This window comes from Manacus candei, unplaced genomic scaffold, assembly GCF_025592945.1.
Source record: "Manacus candei isolate 608988 ecotype Guabito, Panama unplaced genomic scaffold, ASM2559294v1 h1tg000020l, whole genome shotgun sequence".
NCBI lineage: Eukaryota > Metazoa > Chordata > Aves > Passeriformes > Pipridae > Manacus > Manacus candei.
The window spans coordinates 4,243,379-4,267,235 of record NW_026138068.1 but is presented as its reverse complement, the minus strand read 5'-3'; the positions used below and the strand labels follow the sequence as shown (position 1 = coordinate 4,267,235).

Below are 23,857 nucleotides of genomic sequence, written 5' to 3'. Positions count from 1 at the left end.
GAAGCGGTGAGGTATCGATTTCCCTCCCTCTTGGCTGGTGTCCCGGGGGGGACACGGCGTTTCTGGGGGAGGCAGTGGCCTGCGCTGTCTTCCGGGAGGTGACACCTGCAGTCGTGCTCAGCCAGCTCTGAAGGAGACTCTTCTGCCCAATGCTGTGGGCATCGGAGCCCACGTTGTCCTCCCACAGGGTCTCAGCTTCCTGTAGAGCTTCTTGGAATATTCTTCCTTCTCTTCTCGCCTGTATTCTTTATCCTGGACCTATCAACCTGCTTTCCATTTTGAAAGGACACTGTCAAAACATCTCTCATCACTGTTGAAATAATGCTTTGCCTGTTGTTTAGAGTAATCACCCCTTGGCAGCCTGAGCCGGAAATCTGTTTCCTTACCGAGTTGTTTTTTGCCTCTGACTCACACCCCGGTTTGTTTTTGTAGGGTTTGCTCTGTGCCAGGCTGCCAGTGAGACTGGTGCATAGTGAGGGCTTTATGCAGGACCTTGGTGTCCCGAGCACCACGCCTGGGGTGGGGGAGAGGGGCAGCATCGGATGCTGACACCCCTCTCCACCTCTCCTGGCTGGAGCAGCTTGTCCCTTGCGATGGGCACTGCTCCGGGCGAGCCCCCGCCGCTGCTGTAAGTGGCTCGGAGTTGTTGTCCAAGAGCCTGGTGATGGCAGAGAGGGAGACCGCGGTCACACACAGCCAACACCCTTGACAGATGCAGTCAGCCAAAGTCTCCACTGAGGTGATGCTGTTTCTCTGTCTGTGCTGAGGGTGACGGTCCCACCCTGTGTCTGCCACCTCCAAAGCACACAGCCACAGCAGCTCCATCTTAGGTACCTGTTGTTGGGCCAGAGTGCGTGGCACCAAATTGGCAGGAAATCTGCTGCCACCCTCGAGCCATCTGGCTTTGCTTCCAGGACCGAAGTGGAGGTTTTGCATCACCGAGGCAAATCCCAAGGGGATGCTGTGCATGGGGTACTGTGCATGGAGAAGCCTCAAGAGCCCACACCATGACAGCCTTCCTTGCTGAAGCACTTCTGCACTGCACGGGGTTTTGTCATGCCTCCAGGGAACAGGGCATGGGACAGGGTTTGAGTGTTGGGACACCTCCTCTGAGCTCACTGGGCTTGCTGGGTTGTGCTCACAGCTGACTTCTCTTTTTCCTTCTTCCTTCTCAGCTTCCCTGGAAATGAATGAAAGCTCTCGCTGGACCGAAGAGGAGATGGAGACGGCTAAAAAAGGTGAGACGCTCATTTTCTTTCTCCTGTTGACTGTGCTGGAGCTAACCCAGCAATCAGGGATGGATGGTGTCTGACTGCTGACGTCAGTGCAGGGTGGTGGGTCCTGAGCTGCAGGGCCAGATCCTGCCTGTCCTGCTGCTGGTTTGTTCCCAGTGTGCCTCAGGGAGGATTTGAGGAAGGCAGGTGGTGGTGCAGGGAGTGTGCTCAGCTTCTCTGGCCCCAGGAGCTGTGCCAACACCAGGGATGTCTGGACTGTGGCTGGAGCCCGTGTGTGTCCCACGAGGCAGGGCTTGGCTGTAGGAAATGGGGAAGGCACTTTGCCTGTTGCTTTTTGGAGCTGATGGTGCCTGTAGCCTGTAGTTTCACTGCTCTTTGGAGCCTCATGCCTTCACTGTGACCTTTTCCAGGCACACAGAGACTGTCTGCCTGTGTTCACAGCTCTGGGATTTAAGGAGAAGAGAGTGAACCCCAACACTCCTCAGGCACGTGTTGGGGAGCCCTCAAGAGCCAGGGCTGCGGGCAGCACGGGGTGACTTTACATCCTGGAGCTGATTCAGAGCCTTTGCTGAGACCGTTTTTAAAAAGTGCTGAGTGTAGCAGAGACCTTCTTGCCACTTCCCCTCCTTGTGCCGCTCCTGCGCCAGCTCGTTCGCTGCTTTAATTTTTTGCCAAAGTCACGTCCTGTTGATGGGCTGTCGAGCTCACGTCCCCAGCCCCTGCATCCCACTTGCGTCGCTGCCGACTCTCCTGGCCCGGAGAGGATTGTAAATGGGAAATTAAAATGGAAATGAGTGCCATTCGGGGATGGCAGAGGCAAACAGGCGTGTTAGCAAGTTCGGCTCTGCTTGGAAAATGCACCTGCTGCCGGGAGGGTGATTACACGTTCTGGAGCGCCGGCTGCCCAGGTGCCGATGGGAGCTGTGGACTTGGATTACTTTGCCTGTGAATATCCCGAAGTGTTTGGCTCGCTCGCCTTTAAGCTGTTCCAACCCTCTTTACAACCCTGTGCCAATCCTGCGCGTTGCTGAGCGAGGCTCTCTATAGTCGCAAAACTTAATAGATAGACTTTAATCAAGCAAACTGGCCGGGGGCCAGGTATGGGGTGAGCAGGTGCTGGCAGGGGAGGGTCGTTGGAGGGATCTTTCCCGAGCACGGCTTTGTTTTGGAGATCAGCATCTGGTTGTTAAGAAGTGCCTCTTGTTGTTTTATGCTGAATGCTGGAGGTGCGCTTAAGGAGTCTTAAAAGCAGCTGCCAAAGCCTGTGTGAAGGAAGGATGAAGCGTGGGAGCACGTAGCACTATTCCAGCCCAGGGGCCAGGAGGGGGCAGGGAGATTTGCTGGTGTAAAGCCCAATGGCTGATGTTTCCCCCTTCGTTACAACCTGGGAAACTGAGATTGCAACACCAGACTTCTACAGAAAAGCCAAATTCCCCCTTGCCAGGAAGCAGCCGCTTTAATGCTTCAAACTGGCTCTGTCTGGCATTTCCAGGGACCTGCGTGGTGGGGGTTTCCAACTCACAGTGACTGTGAAACTCCGGAGGTAGCCTCAGAGGCTGGAGGAGGCGGCGGCAGAGCCTGGTGCTGGGGCAGAGCCTGCTGCCAGCACGGCTGGGCAGGAGCAGAGGAGGTGGTGGCCTGCACCAGGTGGGCTCAGAGACATGGGCACTGTCCTCCTCACCATAAGAGCTCATCTGCCCCAGCCACACTCCTCCCTGTACTGGTACCAGTCAGAGCCCGTAGCTGGCTGATTTAGGGAGTTAAACAAGCAAGATGTGAGTCCCAGGGAAAGTCAGCCCTACCACCCTGGGGTGTTTTGGCAGATGGGGAGGGTGACTGCTGCTCCCAGCACCTGTCAGGCGGGAGATCAGCCGGGCCTTGCTGTCCGCCCTCAGGTTTTTTGTGCGTGGCATGAAACCCCATGTCATTTGTGCTCAGGGAGGTGAGAGAAAACAGCCCTAGGACAGGGAGACACCAGAATCGCCTGTTCTCCAGTCACAGAGCTGCACAGGGAGTTTCCAATCAGGAGAAGGCAGGACTGCGTCTGCCGGGAGAGACAGTAAAGGGGAGTACCATGTTATTAAACTTAAATAGGGGAACAAAAACCCAGCAAGAGGAAAGTTCTTGCTTAATGACACTTTCATTACGCAATAAAATTCGATTCAGTAGTCTGTCAAAATGTGCAGAGATTGGTGTCACGATGGGGGAAGGTGTTTTTCTGATATTATCTCCTTGCGCCGTGGCTGTGATCCTTACAGCAGGAGGTTTTGATATAACTGGAATTGCTCGAGGATTTCCCCCTTCCCTTCCCAAGCTGGGAAGCGGGCAGCACCCACTGCTTTGCCGCCGGGCAGGGTGCAGAGGCATTCAACAGCAGGATGGGGCTGCTCCTTAAAAGGCAATGTTTAGGCAGCTCCTGCCTTTGGGGGACCCACCGGAGGAGTCCACGTAGGCAGGAGTTTGAGGTAGGCTGGGAGTTTGCAAGCAGCGGGCAAGCACCAGCCTGGAGCAGTGGGTGGGTTTATTGTCCCCCAGCCCCTCCACTGAGTGTCACCACTTTTGCCAGCACTGCAGAGCAGCTGCGATTGCGCTGGAGCTGAACTCGGTGAACCGGGAGGTTTCAACATGACCTTTGTTAGTCTTTAAAGTCTGGTATCTGTTCTCGCCCCGCTCGGGGTTTTCCCCTGGGTGTCTAACAAGTGGTTTTGTTCTTTGAAGAGAGGCGGGTGGAAGTGGCAGGTTCTTGCCAAGGTCCTCCCATGCCTTGCCCAGGCTCTGTGCTCATTGTCCTCAAGACAACCTCGGGCTCCTTACGCCTTTTCCCAGGCTGAGAACATGGGAAGGCCACGGGATGGAGTCATTGTGATGAGGCAGAGGAGAGTTGGGCACAAATGTAAAATGCTGATGACAGTAACTGAATAGTTACTTTTGGGTAGCTGTAAAAAATTCCCTTGAATACCAAAAGCACTCTTTCAAAGGCTGATTTTCAGTGCTGCCAATAATTCATCTGAGTTTTGGACTGATCTGAACCATTTTTTTCCCCAGTTCTACTCTGTTCACAAAACTAAAATAGATTTTTTTTTTTTAAATACTGATTTCTTCAAATTAAGGCACAACCAAACCCAATGACAGGAAAGCCCATGTCAGAAGCCAGCCACCTTCCCATACCTTTATAAGACAGGAGCTGGCTGCAGCACAGGTGATGCTGGGGAGCTGGCAGCTCTGTACCTTCCTCCTTTCGTCTCCCTTGTGGTCATGTTGGAGCCTTCCCCTCTCCCATGAGAGATATTTACAACATAAAAACCTGCTGATGGCAGTAAAAGTGGGCTGGAGAAACTGGTTTGCAGCCCGTGCTGGTCACTGCATATCGTCCCTCTGGCTGGCCTTGGGGTGGGATGTACCTTGGGGTCTCCCACCCAGGTGTCCTCTGTCTAGGCTGGGTGCAAGGGTAGCTCGGAGCAAGGACAGACCAACCTGCCCATTCCAGTGCCCACAGCCAAAGTGCCAGCATGTGCCTGCTCCGAGCAAGCCCTATGCTTGCCATGAAGTTTGTACAAATTTGGAAATTACTGGGATGGGGCAGATTGGGTGCCACGAGGGCAAAACTGCGTCCAAGGTGTGAATTAGCCACACTTACCCTGCCTGAGGCTGTGGTCAGCTGCAGTCCCATCCCTGCCATCCCAGGCTGGGGCTTGGCTACCCTTCAGCCAAGATGTTACCCCTAGGCCCATGCCCATAGTGCTGCTGTCTGTCATGCCCCTGGAGCTGCGCTTTCTGACACCATTGGCTGAACATTTCTCGAGTGTGTAGGAGCAAACTGTGAGGATTTGCCTAGTGAGTGTCAGTGAATGGAACACAAAAGGCCTGTCAGGAGGAACTGCTGGGTAATTACTATAATTTGCTGCCTACATTTTAATTTTGAGCATTATTTTTTCAACAATAAGGGAGCAGAAATAATATCCGAACGAGGTGAAGGGAGAGAGCTGGACCCACCAGCAGTGGCTGCTCAGTGTGTGCTCACTGTCATGCGCTGGAGACTTGAGTGTCCCAGCTGGACAGGAGGTGATGGCACCTCTCTGGGAGCAGGCATCCCAGGTGGGACTTCTGTCCCCTCCTGTGATCAGAGGATGGGGGCACAGCACAAAAGGAGGGTTGTGATAGGAGTAGAAAAGCCAGGCAGGTCTGTGATCAGGGCAGAGGGCTTGATGTTTTGCAGCAGGTGGATGCCGCGGTCCAGGAACCGTCTCTTTCAAAGGGAAGACCTGAGAGCTGGAGGTCCCCAGCCAGGGACAGAGGAGAGGGAACATGGCAGTAAAGCTGAGCTGGTCGGGGGTCCCAGCTCCATACCCACACCTTGTTTGGTGGCACTGCCTCCCTCCAGAGAGGTGGCATGATGAGTGTGAAAGCTGCTGGGGAGTTGAGCTCCAAGCTGCCTTGTAGCCATGGGGCGCATCAGAGGCCTGCTTGTATCCAGCTGCCAAAGGAGAGGTCCATTGGGAGTGCAGCAGGCTGGTTCTGGCATTGCCTTCCCAAGGAAGGAAGGGCATCACCCACCACGGTAGCGAGAGCACACCGAGCCGGCTGCCTGTGCCACAGTCCCTCCAGCAACACCCCAGCGCCTGCAGGGGTGTGGGCTCGCCCCTCACACACTGTCCCCTCTGCTTCCCTTGGCACAGCATCAGGAGCTTGGCATGCACCTGGCTCTGCCACCCACTGATCTGTGGCCCTGGAGAATTTACTCACCTCCCTGTGCCTCGGTTCTCCCACACGCTGCGAACCACCCCGAGGTCAGTGCGGGAAAGTGATGCCGACCACGCTTTCGGGATGCCCTGGGTGGTGTTGCTGACTCAGTAGTGCTGGTCGTTCTCCGGAATGGGATTGCGGCACATTTTGGCTGTGGTGTAGCCAGAACTGCCTCCATCCCCACTCCCAAGAGGGTGTGTGGGTGCAAGAGATACTGGAGCATCATACCAGGTACCGTCGGGTGTAGGGAATGATATCACTTAGGTTTTCCCCTAAAACCTTGATCTGTTAATCCATGCAAACTCCCATTAAGGGACCCTTTTACGGGCTCTCTCCACCCTCACCAAGCCCTGGGTGGAGCAGGGCGGCTGTGCCAGAAAGCCTTGGAATGGCTCTGGTAAAAAAACCCAGCTGCAAAAAGCCAAGGGGGTGCGAGCCGACGGCCCTCGCCCGCTGCGCTGCCCCTCCGGGTTTCTTCTCTGTTCCCCGAGATGCCGAGCACGGTACCCCGCTCTCCGAGCAGCTCTTCCTTCCAGCCTCCGCTTGCTGTACGGGAGCAGAAGCCCCGGTCCGCCCATGGCGAGACCGGTGCCAAACCTCTCCCCATCTCTCCTCTGCCAGGGCAGCAGCTGCAGGGCCGAGGTGTCCTGGGGCGCCACGGCACCCCGTCGGTGCGGCACTGGGCTCGCCGGCGTGCACGTCCCTAAAGAAAAGCGCCTTTGATTCACTTGAGAGCGGAGAAAACTATTAGCCAAGCTTTGTTTTCCTGGATCCCTCCCCCTGCTGCTGACATTCAGCCGAGAGCGAGGGAGACAGAAAGTGAGCGAGGGAGGGCGGGAGCGGGTGCCAAGCGCCGCACCCCTTGTCAGCTTGGGTCAGCGCCACGTTCGTTATTAATGCTCTGTCTAGAGGTCACATTCAGATGCAACGAGCCCCGGGTCAGCCAGAGGAACAGATTAGAGCTTGCTCGCTGCTCCGCCACATACCGACGGCACCGGCTCCCCGTCCCCGGGCTGGCAGGAGCGAAGCTGCCGCGTTCCCGCCCCTTCGCCTTTCTCCTGCCTTTTTTTTTTTTTTTGTTTTTAATTATTATTATTTCTTGGCAACGTCGGGCATCTCCTGAAACTGCACAGCCTCCCCGTAGCCCCAAGCTGCTGAGCAAGGAGGTGAGGTAGGGGAGAAAATACTGGCGGCGCTTCCATCCACCTTAACAACCGCGGCTGCAGACGGCTGGAACGCTCCGGCGAGCGAGCAGGAGGAGAGCGGAGAACGCTGTTCGCTCCGGAGGGAAGAGCGCTGGGGCCGGAGCATGTGTTCCCACCAACTTCTGCCATCGGGGTCAGGAGTCTGCCGCCTGTGACCTGGTTTCCAGCCTCGGTGCCCGTTTTCTCGCCGCTCCCGGCTGCCCATGGCTCTGAAATCCTTTCGCCCCCAGGATTTAAGGAACCGGCTTTGCTTTCTTCTCTGTCTCCGGCTGCTGCGAGGGAGCGAAAGCGAAATGCGTGGGGAGGGTGTGAGCGGAGCACTCGCAGCGCTTTGCAGCGGGCTGCCGTGCCTGGGGGGGCTTTGAAGAAGTGCCCTGACACCCGTGTCCTTCCCAGCCCACCCGCTGCACACTCCAGGTGCGCTCCCTACCCGCCAGAGCCGGAGCCGGAGCACGTAAGTCGGGTGTTGGGGTCCGAAGGATGGGGTTAACCTCAAGGTTGTGTGTAGTTGCCTGCGGCAGACCCTGCGTCCGTCCGGAGCCCCCGCCCCGAGCCGAGGAGCACAGCCTTCCTGAGGATCTGATAACTCGGTTAGTCATAGTTTCAGTTGCGATGTGGAACGAAGGGCCGTGTGGTGCCGAGGCGTGCTGGTGTGCCGGGCTGGCTGCTGCCGTGCAGGGCTGGAGTGTCAGAGAGTGCAGGGCAGAGGCTGGAGGTGCAGGGGTTGGGGATGGCTGTGCTGACAGAGCTCATGGAACTGGCGTGCCTGGCGAGCCGGGATCTTACCAGCAGGTTGTGAGGTGTCTTGACTGGTCCCTTCCGAGTGTGCAGATAACTACAGTGTGGAAAGCAGGTGTTGCTGTTTCGCTCTGGTTTAATGCAAAAAGAGAACAGCGGCTGGGCTCCCTGCTGGTCCCACGGGCAGGGGCTGCAGGCAGCCGCCCCCTCCTCCTCCCGAGCCCAGCACGGGCCACCTGCCTGGCCAGCTGCAGGAGCCTCCAGCAGTATCCTGGTGAGAAGGGGCACAGCCAACCTGGGCAGCAGGAAGGACAGCCGGGAGCTGGCACTGCCTGTGGCTGGCAAAGGTCATGCCATACTGGGGACTCCTCACACTGACATCCATCACCCCCCCAGCCCCGAGCTCTGCCATGGCAGGTCCCCTTGCCCAGCATCTCTCCCGCGAAAGCACCGGAGCTCAGGGCACATCCACACTGCTGCCAGTGTCCTTATTTTGGGGCTTTGCCCGGGGTGCAGCAATCAGCCTTGGCCCCAGCTGTCACACTTGGTGCTGGGCCACCAGCGTGGTGATGAGCAGAGGGACAGAGCTGCTTGTTTGCTTTGGACGGCAGCAGTGGGTTGTGTCAGAGGGGATGGGTTGTGACACAGGGGACTGTCCTGTTTTCCCCTGCAGCATTCAGCAGCGGTGGGGGGAGGACTCCTACCCCCGCTCGTTACCTCACGGTTGGTGGCCGGATGTGATTTTTTTAATCTGTTATTATTTTTAAGAAGTCCCAGCCCATCAGTGGGGTGACAGAGGTCGTGGGTTTGGCTGAGCAAGGCTGGGAGTTGCAGAGTTAAAGCTTAAACTTGTTTCTTGGCTTGCCAGGGCCCTTCTGGTGCTCAGTGCGTGTGATGCCTTGTACATGCAATTTGATAAGCCTGGTGCTGGGACGGGCAGGATACAGGCACTGGCTGGATATTAACTCCTGCTGTGCTGAGTATTGCTGGTTTTCTCCAGGAGCTGGGAAGTAGAGAGGGGAGTTTCATCTCTCTGTGGGTTCATAGTGCCATCTATTCAGTCCAGCCATACCCTCAACTCCCACACTGTGCAAGGGGCACAGCACAGATCCTGACCAGAGGTGCGTCCCTTGGGCCCTATTGCCTGTGGCTGTGCTGAGATCAGTCCCTGAGGTTTGGTTTGGGGCTGAAACAGAGGTTAGGTTGGCACTTAGGACCGGCCTGGGGCTCAGAAGTGACACATGGCAGCAGCTTGGCTGGAGGCTGGCAGCAGGGCTGTGGCACAGCTGCCACATTCCCAGGCACAAACAGAGCTATGCACGGGAACTCCAGTGTGGGACTCGCTGTTGTCCTGAGCCCCACGGCGTCAGAGCAGCCAGGGAGGGTTGGGTATGGACCTAGTGGTCCGTGCCTGTTCCCAGACTCTGTGGTTGGTGGCTTCTGGGCAGAAAATCCCCCAACAAAGGAGGAAGATGCTCTTAACAGGTTCATTCCCTCTTGGTTTTCTTCTTGAAGTCACCTTTTGTGGTAGTACAGTGCCCCTGGGCTCACAGACTCTGTGTCCTGTGTCCTCACAAGGTGTGGGAGGAAGGCTGGTGGGGCTGTTGGCCTGATGGTGGTATCACGTGGACAGCCAGGAGCCAACCAGGCCAGCAGTGTCCCACAGGCTGGTGGTGGCTCCAGTCCCACCAGACACCACAGGAAGGACCAGCCACACACCAGGAATAATTGCAGACAGCAAGGCGTTTTTTCCCAGAAAGCCTGGATGGTCCTTTCCCAGGTCACCTCCAGGAGCCTGCAGTGGAGGGACCAGGGCACCACTGCATGCATCCCTGGGCTGTGGTTGTGACTCCCACCTCCAGCTGCAGTACGAGGGGTGCTCAGACACCCCTGCAGAGACCACAAGGACACAGGGTGCTGACTGGCTCCTTCCTCCTCCTTTTCCTCCTCCACCCTGCTGAGTTGCCCCAGCACTGGCAGGAGCCCCATGCTCAGGTGGCACCATCTGGCCAGGATTGCCAGCCCTTGGCATGATGCCTGACCTGGGAAACTGCCTTTGCTCATGAGCCTGTGATGAGCACTAATCCCTCGGCATGCCTCTTCCCAGCCAGGGATATCACCTGGACTTCTCTACCAGAGTGCTGACACTCACCTACCTGGGCTGTCCTTCCCCATCCATAACAGGGCTGTGTGCTCCAACCCCCTGAACTGCCTTGTCACACCTTTTGAAATCGTCACTGGGGTGGAAACGGTGGAAAGATCCTTTGCTTCGTGGTAGGGACTGAGAGCAGCTGTCCCAAGTTCTCCTGGATGTGCCAACACCTCCTGCAGCCGTCCCAAAGGGAAGGAAGCACTGCTCATCCTCGTGACTGCCCAGTGGCTGGCCGAGACATGCCTGTGGGACGTATTTTATTCCAGAGGCGGTCGGCATAGTGCCTTTTTTCCCCTTGGAAAGAAAAACAGGCTCTCATAGGTCATCCCCTGGCCTAGAAGCCATTCAGACAGGTGCTAGTGACCATATTGTTCCTGTGGAGTTTGGCTTGCACGGAGGATGTTTCCCATCCTGCGTGGATAATGCTACCCTTGTATGAGCGCATCTGGTGTTAAACTCTTCTCCTTTCTCCCTCCTCCAACCACAGGTCTCCTTGAGCATGGGCGGAACTGGTCAGCCATTGCCAGGATGGTGGGCTCCAAGACCGTGTCGCAGTGCAAAAACTTCTACTTCAACTACAAGAAGAGGCAGAACCTGGACGAGATCCTACAGCAGCACAAACTGAAAATGGTGAGAGCCCCAGCCCAGCCCACATCAGGGTGCCGTGGATGTTTCCTAGGAAGTGCTTGAATGTTTCCCATAGCCAAGGGGGGGCTTCTGTCTTCTTGAATGAAAGCTGTGGGGGCTGCGGAGTGGTGCAGGAAAGGGTTGTCCACCCGTCTGTCCCTGGGAGGTCTGGATGAGACAAAGCTGCTGGAGGTCTGGATGAGGCAGAGCTGCTGTGTGGGAGATGCCTGGGTGTCTGGAGCATGGCTGGTATCTCCCCTCTCTGTGGGGAGATAAGGAGCAGGAGGAGGAGCAGGCTGTGGTGTGTTGGCCAGGACATGAGCTCAGTCCTGGCTGTGCAAATACTTTGGTGAGGTTGTGCTGTTCCGCCCTGGTGAGCAGAGAGCCCGGCTCGGCCACGCAACTCTGTGCCTTGCAGGTTCCTCAGTTACCTAATAAATTGCCAGTTTGCCCCAGAGAAATTCAGGGATTTAGGACAACATGAGGAAAGGCTGGTCTCGACATGGGTATTGGTTGTCTTCAGGGCTGTGAGCAGATGCCCACGTCACTCCATGCTTCAGTTTCCCCATCAGAAGGGGCTAACACTGTTTCTCTTCTGGCATGCAGTGCAGGGTGTGAGTGAAGTGGGGCTTGTCTGGTGTTCTGGAGATAGCTCAGACTGCTAAGAGCCACTTAGATTATAATTATTTCATTTGTAGAGTATCCTGGGGTTCCCAGTTTCTGGCTAATAGAATTCACATGGCTAAACCCCCAAGGGGTGCTTTGAAAATGCAAAGGACAATGTTCAATGCAGGAATCTCTCCAAGCAAGCTATTACAGCAAGAGTAAAAAGAAAGACAGGAAAACATTCAATGACTCACCCAGGAATTTAATATCCTAGTCAGTCTATAGGAATGAGAGAAAAAGAAGACATCGGCAATTCTTTTTTATTAATTCTCTATGCACAGAGACACTCCTGTGTTCCCATGTTTCACTGAATTGTTTTTAGAAACAAAGCAAACAAACTATATAAAAGACCCCCAGACCCATATAAAGACTGGAATGAAATGTGCATCAAGCCCTCTGAATATAAAAAGTTACATTAGAAAGATATCATTGTTCATTACTGGGGAGAATCTGAAATAAGATCATACAGCTTTGCTGGCAGTGGAGCCGGTGTGTATTAATTTACTCTGCTCCCTAATGTTGCAGAAATTATATCACGGAAGTGTTTTTCTGCAGAACCACATTTTTCCCTGCATCCGTCCCTCCAAGGCAGCCGCTAGACTTCTCCAGTCTAATTGCTCACTCTCACTTGCAGTTTATATCAGCATCATCATTTTATTTTTCGAGCATTGGAGGCTGTGGGATTCGGTCGTGGAGAAGAACAATGAACATTCAGCTGTTATTTATTGTACTCTATTGTTTTGTGGCAACAGCAGATGCCAGAAAGCTGAATAAAATGAAAGAACAACTGAGATTAAATTGCCATAGACCTTCCTTCCTGACTCCTAAATATATTCCCAAGCAAAGCGAGCCTTCGAATCTCATCCTATACCCAGTTCAGCCGTGACCTCTGTGGAGGAAGCACGTGGCGAGGCAGTGTGGCATCGCTTAGTTTTGCCGTGACATCCACAGATAATTCCCTGACCTCATCACCACCAGCTATTGCTGATCACGTGCAGGGAAATGCAGCGGCTCTGCTTTTCCTCCTCTTGCTTAACGAGAGTAAACTTAATTAGTAGATCTCATTCATTTCCCAAATGGGGCTCGTTAGTATTGTAGCCTCCTCTTCCAGGTAGGTGTGACCCCGGGTTTCCGCAGTGTGCAGGTGGCTCGGATGAGCTGTGCGGGCAGGCCAGCGGCAGTGACTCGTGTGGGATGGGAAGCAGACACCCGTGGCTCGGGCCATCCCTACCAGCCAGCCACACCATGGGACAGGCAGCCAGTGACTGCTGGGGCAGGGTCAGGCCACCTCGAGGCTTCGCTTTATCTGCCCTGTTGTGTGTTTTGGCTTGGTTTCGCTGCCGCACGGCTCGGATGTGTCCCAGGCATCAGCGTCACTTAGCCTTGACCTTCTGCACACTGCACTCACTAATCTCAGCATTTAAGGAAAGCAGGGCATTGGTATACATGGTGTTCTCAGAGCTCTTCTTTCTGTTAATGGCTGGAGATTAGGCACTGTCTTCACCAGCACCTCTCTGCAGTGTGGTTGTCACTTTGGGCTGGTATCTGCTGGGGCTTGTTTTGGCTTGTGCAGCAAAGAGGGCAACCTGTTCCCTGGGCTGGGGCTGGTCCTGCTTGGAGAACCAATCTTTTAGACCTCCTCTGAGCAACATTTCTTTAATGCCTTGCTTTTCTGGGTAATGCTGGCTTTGCACAGCAAAACTGCTTTGAGAGTGCAGTCTGGTGGCCTCTGCTTCTGAGGGATGAATGTGTCTGTCTTGCCTTGATGCAGACCCTTGCTCTCAGGATGGAGAATTGAGACCCTCTTCACCGCAGTGGCAGAGAGGTCCTTCCTGCAGGGTCACTGCTCTACCCCTTCCCATCACTGCCAGCTGCACCCGTGGCAGAGCACGGGAGTCACTCTGTGGTTAGACCTGGTCCTGGCATGGTTGCAAAGACACATCATTGCGTGATACCAGGCTGGGACTGCCTGGTCATGCTCTTTGGACAGGCTGAGGCTGATAGGAGGTTCCCATCATGATGGTTTTGTGTTGGTAGCAGGGTTTGGAAACTGTTTGGGCAGTTGCTGTCATGTCAGTTGGTGAGAGCAGGGAGAGGCTGAATTTGTCAGGATGGCCTGGAAAGACATCATGGAGGAGGAGGCATGGAGTGACCCCTCGTGTAGGGTTTAGTGTCCTCACTGTGCACAGAACTTCTCCTCAATGGTCTTGGCAAGGCAGAATGCTTGAGTGGCATCAAGTCCTGGATGTTCCTGAAGAAATACCTGTGGAAGGCAGAGAGCCACAAAATAAGCATCAGCATGACCATAGCAAATGGTCCTGGCACCTTCCCATGGCCTTGCTGGCAATCACTTGGATTAAAACTACATTGTTACAGTGGGAGATGCCTGGTTCCAGGCATGGCTCACAGAGTCTCTTGTCGTTAGGACAGTTGTGGTTAGGACAGTTGTGGTTAGGATCCCGCATCAGCCATGGGAGCCCTGGGGCTACTTACGGAGGCAGGGCAGGATGGGACCCCTTCCTGGGCAGGGTGCAGGGAGCAAGTCTGCTCAAGCGATCTGGAGCTGTCAGCATGATAAGTGACAAAGTGGTGGCCTTGAATGTATCTCTAGATGTAGCCAGGATCTGCTGCCTGGATTTCATTCTCCTTAAATATCAGCAGTGGGGTCTGCCGGGAGAGGGACCTATGGTGCCTCTGGGGCTGCTCCCTGCTCTGCTCTTCCAGCAGCTGCCAGCCCCAGGCTCTGGCCAAGTAGGGTGCTGAGGCAGAGGCTGGTTCCCAGCTAATTCCCACAGCGAGGAGCCTGCTCCTGCCCGCGGCTGAGTCACGGACCCGTGAGTAAGAGGCAGAGAAGTCTTTGCCATAGTAACGTCGGCGCTTTGTCACCGCATTAGCGTGATGGGGAACTGCTGCTTCACACAGAAACGTGCGGTTGCTGAATCGCTGCCGTGGCAGAGGCGCGAACGCCGGCAGCACCGGGGCATCGCCGGCAGGGCCGGGATGGGGCAAGGGAACCACGGGACCCGGCCTTCCTCCCGCCACCTCTCTGTGCCTGCACAGAGCCTGTTCTCAAGTGTCTTTTTTCCCCTCTCTTCTGCCCAGTTTGATAAAAATAGATTTTGAGCAAGCAGCGTTTCCAAGCAAAAAACAGTTGTATTTGTTTGTTTTATCTGGAAGTTTTCTAAAGGATTGAAAAGTTGGGGGTGGGGGGAGGGGGGACCAGCTCTTCCCAGCACAGAGATCCAGCAGCAGAGTTAACGTTTCCACCACGGCTTTATCTTTTCATCCATGTAAATAAACGTCCTACACACGTCACTCATGTGGGGTTTGCAGGGAGAGCCGGAGATGATGAGCCTGTTCCTACTGGTAATATTTACTCAAGCAACAAGAGCAGGAAACAATAGCAAAGCCGAGACTTTTCCTTTAGGTCTGCAGGAGGGAGCAGCTGCCCGCGCCCTCGTGGCTGTGGCACGTGCCCCAGCAAGGGAGGACAGGGCTGTCTTGGGGCAGGACAGGACACCAGGAAGCTCCCCTTTGGGATGCCGTGCTTCACGGAGCATCCCCACTGTTCACCAGTGACAGCTGCCCTGGCCTGGCAGTCAGAGCCCTTTGGCAGCACCTGCCAAAGGGGTCATGAAAGCTGGTGCATGAAAACATTGGCTGGGCTGTATCTGGGGCATCAGCTTTGTTATCTGCAGATGAATGTCAGTTCGGAGCCACATGTGTATGTGTAGCTGAAGGTAGAGCCTGGAAATGTGCAGGGCTAACACGTCACGTGTGTAATGACTAGACACATGACCCCTGGGCTCTTGCCACCCCTGCACTGGTGCTCTCTGCATGCTGGTCCCTTGTCCACATATCCGTGCCATCCTTCCCTTGGAGGCTTGCTGCTGCCTGAGGGTGGAGCTCCATGTGGAGCCAGGCTGGCAAAATTTTTTGGCCAGGTGACACCAAGCTGCCAGGCTTTCAACTGATGAGTCTGATCCCAAAGACTCATATTCAGAGGGTTTGCCCAGAGCAGGGGGTCTCTGGTGGTAGGAGCATTCCTCTTGGCCCTTTGGGCAGGACTGGTGCTCTCTGTTCCCACATGGCTCTCCATGGGCTTTGCCTCTCACCATCCTCTTCCTCTTCTCCAGGAGAAAGAAAGGAACGCCAAGAGGAAGAAGAAAAAAGGCGCTGCTGTTCAGAACGAAGAAGCCGCCTTCCCTCCTGCGGCTGAGGACGAGGAGATGGAGGTGTCGGGGACGAGCGGCAACGAGGAGGAGATGGCGGAGGAGACGGAAGGTGAAGCGGGTTGGGGGCTGTGGGGGGGGAATGTGCTCAGCTCTCCTGGCTTTGCTGCCTGGTCATGGCAGAGGCGTCACACACGGCCTCTCCGGAGCTGCAAATGTCAGCACTCACAAGGGGTCACGTCTGTCACCCCAAGGTCACTCCGAGGTGACGGTGTCTCACAGCACAAGGTGCTTGTGGTGTTTTGGATGCCTCTGCATTTCACGCTTGCGAGGAGTGCCCTGGATCACTGCCCTCCTCCCATGTCTGTCTGGACAGATGGCTATTTTTGGGAGCCCTTTGGTTTCTGATTCCTGTCAGCATGCTCTCCAAGAGCACCCAGCTTCCCAGGGCCTCTTGTAAATCACATTTCTTGGTGTTTTCCTCCAAAGGAGGATCCCTACATGCTCAGCAGGGTTAGACAGCCACCACTGTGGGCTTTCACAGAGCTTATCATGGGCTCAAGGAGAGATAACTGGTCAAGGTTTGTGTGAACCCATCCCATCAGGGCATTGCTGCTTCCCCTGTCAGTGGAGTTCCCAGAGCCCAGCCCTGCAGCAAAGGCAGGGAAAGCCGGTGGTCTCCCACCAACAAGGCTGATGCATCACGGCAGGTCTTTTCCTCCTCCTTTCCCTTTTAAGGTAGCATTTTCCTCCATCTCAGCCATACCAAAGAAAGGAAACAACTTGAAAGTGACAATTTTCAGCTATTTATCGCTTAGAAAGTGTGGCAGTTTGGAGTTTGGAGAAAATGTGCACAATTTTCCAACAATAGCCCATTTGACTTCTGTCAAAGTAATTTAATAACTTAACCAGCACTATGGCACCACACTGGTTCCTGGCCTTAGCACCCAGGCTAATGGAACTTGAAATGGGAAATCTTTTCAAATTGTCTTTGCAAGTGACTCATTACAAGGCAGATTCCAGGTAAATCTTTGTGCCAGGTGATACGTGACTCACAGGAGCAAAGTAAAAGGTAGTTATTGCTCTTTGTAAGAGTGCCTGAGAGGAAACAATGTGATTTTGAGATTAGAGACGAATCTCTTGACATGCTCTCGAGCCTTACACTCCAAGCATTGGCTCTCATTCTGGCTGCTGGGGTCGGCTGCAGAGCTGTGGAAAGGCATGAGCAGGGGGGATGAAACGTAATGGGCATAGAAGTGCCAGGATTGTGTTATGTAAGAGATGGCCACTGGCTCCAGGGGGATATTTGGGGATACTCAGACAATACCTTAGAGTTGCAGGGGCCATGTGGCCAGCCAGGGACAGGGGGAAGGACTTGGTGTGGGGATTATGGTGTAGACTATGGATTCAGCATCTGGAGGGAGTGCACTGGAGTTTAGAGCTTGGTTGAGCTTGGGATGAGCCACCACTGGGTGTCTCGACATGGTGTTCAGAGTAGCATCAAGTGGCAGTCGGGCAGAGTTTGGCTGAACACACTGTGAACCTTGTCCTGGGTGGGTGACAGGGCACCTCATTGCTTGACTGCAAGTAAGTAAGGTTGGAGAAGGCCGAGATTCCTGGAGAGCATGGCACGATTTCTCACTGAGGAAGGATGGATGTGCTCTGACGTACAGCTCTTAAGACACAGTCCCTCTGTGCCGCTCATCTCACCAGCACTGAGCTGGCTGTGCTGCTGTGGAGAAAGGCAAGTCAAGGAATGCACACGAGGAAGCCTTTGGGCATGAGCGTGAGAGCCCTGCCCGGTGGGGACGTGCTGGGATGGGACCGTGGAAATCTCCTGGTGCTCCTGGCCCTGACTGTGTTTGTCCAGCAAAGGCTTGGAGGGAGCAATCCTCTCCCCAGCTGTAGAAACAATCTCTTGGCAGCACTGAACTCTTGAGTGGTGCATGGATGCTTGTGCTTCCAGCTCACGTCAAGCCGCTGGTGGCAGATTTGAGAATGATCCTTCCCATGTAATAATTAACCTGTCCTGCAGCACTGCCGGCGCTTTGCTTTTGCCGACCCTGACCTCCTTTTTTCTGCCACTAGTGGCTTAAACAACAACAAACACTTGCAGTGTTTTGGGATGATCCCAGCTGCCCCAGGGGTAGCAGAGCCAGGGACATGGGCAACGTAAGTCAGCAAGCAGGGTACCAGTGAGGTGCCAGTCCTGGGGCAGCAGAGCTGATCCTGAGCCATGGGTGAGAGGGCGGGGAGGGAGCAAGTCTTGTCCTGCAAGTCCAACCAGAAGCAAGGGTTTTCCCTTAAAATCCAGCTTCCCAGTCGCTCGGTCTCCAGGCTTTTGGGCGTGTGGTTTTGTGTTTGGGTGGGGGTTAATAATCATGCTGGGCAAGCAGAGAGGCCCCCAGAACATCGCTTTGCTTAGTAGGCTCTGGATCTGGGGATCCCAGCACAGCTCTCCCAGCCCCGGGATCATCTCCTCCTCAGAGTAACGAGGGCGTTCTCTTCCCAAGGGAGGGGGTGGAGGCAGCGATATGGGAAGCAAGAATCTCGGGCTGATCCTTATTTTTATTTCTTCCCTTTTCTCAGCTGCAGTAAATAACAGCTCCGACACCGAGAGCATTCCCTCGCCAAGGCCTGAAGCCAAAGAAGGAGGCGAAAACGGGGCCAAGGCACCACCCGGGCCGGGATGTGACACCGGCGCAGAACCGGCAGTCAAGTGGGAAGAGGCTCCAACACCCCCCGACGCTCCCCCTGCTCCCCCTGCCAACCCCGCTCCAGCCGCCAGCCCCCCGCCCGAGGCAGCTCCTGAGCCGCCCAGCAGCGAGGAGAAGGTGCCAGAGGACCTGGTGGTGGACGTGGTGAAAACGGAGGAGCCAGAGGAGAAGGTGAACGAGGAGCCCTGCAAGAGCGAGGTGAAGAAGGAGGAGAGCGAAGAGAGCCAGGAGAAGGACAAGGGGAATGACAAGAAGGCAGAAAGCGGAGTCAGCAGTGCAGGGACAGCGGGGACAGAGGGGATGCCCAAGGCTGAGAAGAAGGAGAGCCATAAGGGCAGCAAAGGCCCCGGGGTGAACCCTGACAGCGACTCCAGCGCGACCTGCAGCGCGGACGAGATGGACGAGCAGGATGCTGTGGACAAGAGCAGGTAGGAGCTGGGAGAGAGGGGGGCAAGTGAACAGCTGAAGGGCTAGATGAGCATCTCTGTTGCGTGCTGCAGTGTCCATGTGTGCCTTTGTGAGCTCCTCCTTGGGAATATCACTGCTCAGGCACTCCCCCAGGCAAAGGAACTTCCCGGCTATGTCCCCATGTGCCCCCAGCCCTTTGGCCATTGCTTCCAAAGGGGCTGTGACACAACAGGCAGTGTGATGTCCCAACGTACGGGTACTACTGGGAAATGGCCGTGGGCAGATGTTGGGTGCAGAGCCACTGCGTGTGCTGGTGGCAGCTGCCCATTTGGGTGATGCAATGGAGCAGGATGTGCCCTTGGGGACAGTGGAATTGTGCTGGTTTGCCAGCATCTGGGGTTGGGAATGGTTTCTGTCTGAGCTGGCGCTGGCAGAGAAAAGTCACATCAGGGACATGTTCCCAGTGCAGAGAGGGGGCGAGTTGTTCCCTTGGCAGAGATGCTGCTTGGATCTGTAGGGGCAAATTATCTATCCTGGCCCTAGAGTCAGGAGAACGATGTGGGCTGTGTGAGCTTTACTTTACCCAGGCCAGTGGCTTTTCACCTGAGCCATTGTGGTCCTGAACCCTCCACCCACCCCTGGGGCTGGCAGCCAGGGGCACCTCGGACCCTTCATGGATGGCTCTTGGGACAGGGAGGAGAAACACTGGCCCCCTTGTAGAAAATCCTACTCTCTTCCCAGCTTTTCCCAAAGACCCCTGCCCACCCAAGAGCCTCACAAATGGAGAGAGGGTTTTCTGTTTTTTAAAGAATACATATGAGTACACGTGTCCTCATAGCACTGAATTTTCTAATGGCTCCTAGGCCAGGTAGGACTCCTGAGTCCACTCTGCCATTGCAGATAGGGACAGCAGCCCGGCTCCTGCCTCAGAGCTGGGCTGGGACTGGAGGCTGGCATCCCACATCCAGCATTCTGTATCCAACATCCCTCCCGTGGGGTCTCAGGAGGCAGTTTGGCAGTGAGATGAGTGCTGTCAGGCTGGGCAGGCTGTACACAGTGCTGTGGATTGGGTTATTTAAAAAGCAACCAAACAAAGCAATGGGATGAGGTTGGAGGGAGTTGTTGTGCATCCCACCACTCTGAATGGCCTCCATGCCTCCCCTGTGAGTGATGCAGGAGTCAGTTGGGTGAGTGCTGCTGGTGTAGGAGCATCCTCCACGCTGCCTGGCTGCCCCAGAGGAGCAGCCCCTCTTGCTGCTGAGCATCTGGAAGCAGCATTGACGATGCCAAGGGGTGGTGTGGATGCCCCTGGCCCTGGCCCCATGGCAGGGCTGAGGCCTCTTGGCTGCAGAGCTCCTTTCCAGCAGTGGCCAGAGTCCAGCACCACCCCTCCCCACCCTCTCCTCCTTCCCAGACAGGAGAAAACCTCCTAGCAAGGGAGAGTGAGGCCAGTGGGGCTGTTCTCCTGCAGTTTAACATTAACCCAACCGAAAGCAGGACAGCAGCGGATTGTACCAACTTCCCAGCAGCAGAGGAGCAAGTCGTCTTGGGAACGACTTTTCCGTCTCAACTTTTTCATCCTCGCTGAGTCAGCGCCTATCTCACTTGTCAAACGGTTACCAGCTTCCAGGAATATTAAACATTAAACAGGCGTCCCGCAGCTCCCGGGCCGCTCCTCTAATCTGGTGTGGCAATGAGATGTAGGCGATAGCAGAGCCTGCCAGCATGGGAATGCTACAGCTGACGCTGGCACCAGGCACTTCCCAACCCAGAAGCACCCACAGGGTTGATCCACAGCTGGCTCAGAGTTTTTGGCACCCCTGTGCCCTTCACTGCTCTATCATTGCCCCCTTGCCTTTCCCGTGGGCCAAGGGCTGGTGGCCCGCGGGCGGTTCCTGCAGCCCCGCTGCCGCAGCGTGACTCGCGCTGAGCAGGGCCAGGCTGCCGCGATGCCGCGTGAGCCGCCCCGTCACCGCATCACCCGATGCTCACCCGCCCACCCAGCGCCGGCGGGGCGTGGGTGCTCTTCCCTGCGCTTGTGAAAGCATCAAGCTGTCCCTGGCATCTCCTAGAAGGGGACAGAGGGTGGTTGGGGTGTCCCCACGGTGAGAGGGAAAGGGTGCAGGGTAGGGGCAGCCTTTTTTTGGGTCCTCCTGCAGTTCACACTAGCAAAGGCACGGCCAGGATTGAGGAGGCGCAGCCTTAACTCATCCAAGCTGAAGAAGGCAGCTGGTTGTCTGTGGTTCCACGCAGCGAGTGCTGCAGGAGGGCTGCTGCGAGCACGGCCAGGATGTGGTTCAGCGAGGGGTCACGCCGGATGGAGATGCGTGAGGGAGGCCATGCACAGCCACCACTGCAGACCTGCAGTGCAGAGAGGAGACACCTGCCCGTAAACACTGTACTGAGCCACCCCTGGCCTCCACATCCCATTGCTGGCTCAGCCATAGGTGCAGGGACTCGGCTGGGCCAGCGCCGTGTTGGTGCCATGGCCCTGGCTTGGGGGAGCCCATTGGGGAGATCTGGTAGCCACTGCCTTTGCACAACCACTGGCTGTGCATGGAGTCATGTTTGGCTGGGTCATGTGTCAGTGTGTTGGCTCATCTGGAAATTAAACTAGTCCCCATCTCCGTGGCAGACGCTGGGGAACGCGGTGTCCTAGTCATCCCCAAAGCTTCATGCCTGGGAAGGGGCATTTCTATACCACCGAAGCTCAGCCATGGGTGTCCTGACCCCTTCCCGCTCAAACCCCTTTCCCATCCTTCCCAATGCCATCACCCATCTTTAGACATTCGTGCTTGGATTTGAGAGGCTGCGGGTTGGCAGCAAGTAGATACAAGGTGCTGAGAGTTGTTCATACGGTGACTTCCAGAGCAAAGCATCCAACAGACATACCATTGTCCGGCACAAAATCTGCTGGGAGGGATGTAATAAATTAGGCAATTTGCATATTGATGAATTTAATACTGCCTTTGGCTTCCTAAGCATCAGGATCCTGGAGGGATTCAGGAAACCTGAGGATCTTGAGGGTGCTTAAGGGACTTTTGAGAGTGCTTAAATGCATCTCTGCAAGCACCAACGAGCGCACAAAGCGGCTGCTGCGGCGGCTGTGCCACAGCTCAGCATGGCGTGAAGGTCTCAGGGACAAGTGCTGGGTGCTCTTGTCCCCAGCCATGTGTTTCAACAGACTTTGGGGCATTGCACCCTTCAAGGAGCCTTGTGTTCCCCACAGCATGGCTTTATAACATCCATGTGGCTTCACAGGCAGACATCACTGGGATTATTTAGAGAGAAGCTGAGATTTGCTGGCCCTTGCCTGGTCTCCCCTGGGTGCCTAACCAGAGCACCCTGGGCCCGGTGTGGAGGTTGGTCCCCTTCCTCTCTGGTGCCAGGCTGCACAGAGCAAGGGCTGGGGCAGTCTCAGCACCATGATTAGTTTATTCCCCACGCATGGCCCCGCCACGCTTGTTTATTCATCCAAGGGTGAGCATGGAATGACCTTGAAATTTATAGGCTGAAGAGAACACTGAAATAACAGCTAAAATAAACAAATCAAGCTGTAAAGCTTGAAAAGTATGAACTAGCTTCAACAAATTGAAGTCAGGAGAGAGAGAAAGCAGAGATGGCCTGGAGAGATGTGGTCCCCAGGGTCTCAGCATGAGCTTGGGAGCTGGACACACCGATGGTTTGACCCATGGGCTTTGCACACCTCCATCCCACCCCGTTTTGGTGGCACCATGGGGATCCCCACTGTGTTTACACAGGGACTCTGCACAGCTGGCTGAGCGTCTACCAGGGAGCTCAAACAGCCAAGGGGAAGAGCAAGTGGTGAGAGTGCAGGGCTGCACAGCTGCTGGGCTGCTGAGCACCAAATCCCATCCAAATCCAGCCTCTCATCTTTCAAGTGACCCGAGCGCCCCAGCTGCCTGCACGTGGTGGCTTGTCCCGGCTTTAGCACCTTGATAAAAGACAGTCCTTGAAGAGGAGCATGGGCCAATCCCCAGCTCTGGGTGAGCACCACATGTGAACTCCAGAGGGTAGCATGATGCCCATATGAACTCCCACCTGGTCACCCTGCTCTGTAATGCCCAGCTCCAGGCTCCGGTTCTCCCTCAGGTTTATTCCGGACAATAGCATATCTGCTAGGAATAGCATGGGGATGAGGGAAAGGGGTTGAGAGCCTGCTGAGCCAGATGTAAGGGTCTCATTTGAGCATGAAGTCCTCTGGGACTTTGAGCTCAGATTCCCAGCAGCAAGCAGTGGTCCAGCACACTCATCTTTCATGCAGAGGATGTTCTCTAGGCTCAGCAGCATAAAACAGGGGTGCAGGGTGTGGGCTGGGACATGGAATGTGCCCGTGGCATTGCCCTGCTGACGTGCATCTGCTGGTTCCAGGTTGCTGTCCCCCCGGCCCAGCCTGCTCAACACCACCAGCGACACCAGGCTCAACTCCTCGCCGCAGAAGCCGCTGGACCTGAAGCAGCTGAAGCAGCGAGCTGCTGCCATCCCTCCCATCGTGAGTACCCCACCAGGGAGGGCCAGGACTGCCAGCACAGTGACTGCCTGTGCCTCGTGCGTGCTCTTCCTTTGGGCTCTGTGGTGTGCATCAAGGTTGCAAGGATGTGCTCATCCCTGGGGATGGCCTCTGGTCCATGGAGAGCTGTGCCTGGGTGGTGCAAGCCCCCAGGCAGGCAAGGTGCTCCCTGTGCAGAGCATGTTCCCAGCTGCTGGAGCAGCTCTGCCAGCAGCGTTTGGATGTCTCTTGAGCTCTTTTATCAGAAAGTCGTGGGAGGTCTGGACAGAAAAAGCTTCTCATTGCCACATGACTGCTGCCTCCCATTGCTTTAAAAAGCAAGAGTGCACCTTCCCAGCCCTGCATTTCATCTCATGTGCTTGAGGGATACCACCTAAGAAGTATTTATGCTCTTCCTCACCCAGAAGCTTTGCTTGGTCTCTTTATGGCTACCCAGTAGTTGTGAATTGAAAGAACATGTACTCTTCAAGGCTGATGGTTCCTCCTGGTGCAGTGGCTTGGGCTATGATGAAACACATCCTGCTGTCTCCAGGGTCAGCACCAGAGGAGCAGCAGCACAGGGTGAGCAGGGAGGAAATCCCTGCCTTGGGGTTTGGGTGCTCAGAGAGGACCCATTCCTGGTGCTCTTCCAGTTTCCCATGTTACAGCTGAAGATGTGGCTGC

At 55.4% G+C, this 23,857-nt stretch overlaps 1 protein-coding gene across 13 annotated transcripts in view; it reads left to right on the top strand.

The window, feature by feature from the left end:
- The window catches only part of NCOR2 (nuclear receptor corepressor 2), a 238,542-nt gene that overhangs the window by 180,802 nt on the left and 33,883 nt on the right, over positions 1 to 23,857 (top strand). For all 13 annotated transcript variants that reach the window (XM_051785667.1, XM_051785666.1, XM_051785665.1 and 10 more), the window contains 5 exons: positions 1,176 to 1,238; positions 10,561 to 10,703; positions 15,503 to 15,650; positions 18,128 to 18,683; positions 23,056 to 23,176. In XM_051785667.1, coding sequence (XP_051641627.1) covers positions 1,176 to 1,238; positions 10,561 to 10,703; positions 15,503 to 15,650; positions 18,128 to 18,683; positions 23,056 to 23,176 — 1,031 coding nt within the window. The remainder of the gene's footprint in view (positions 1 to 1,175; positions 1,239 to 10,560; positions 10,704 to 15,502; positions 15,651 to 18,127; positions 18,684 to 23,055; positions 23,177 to 23,857) is intronic.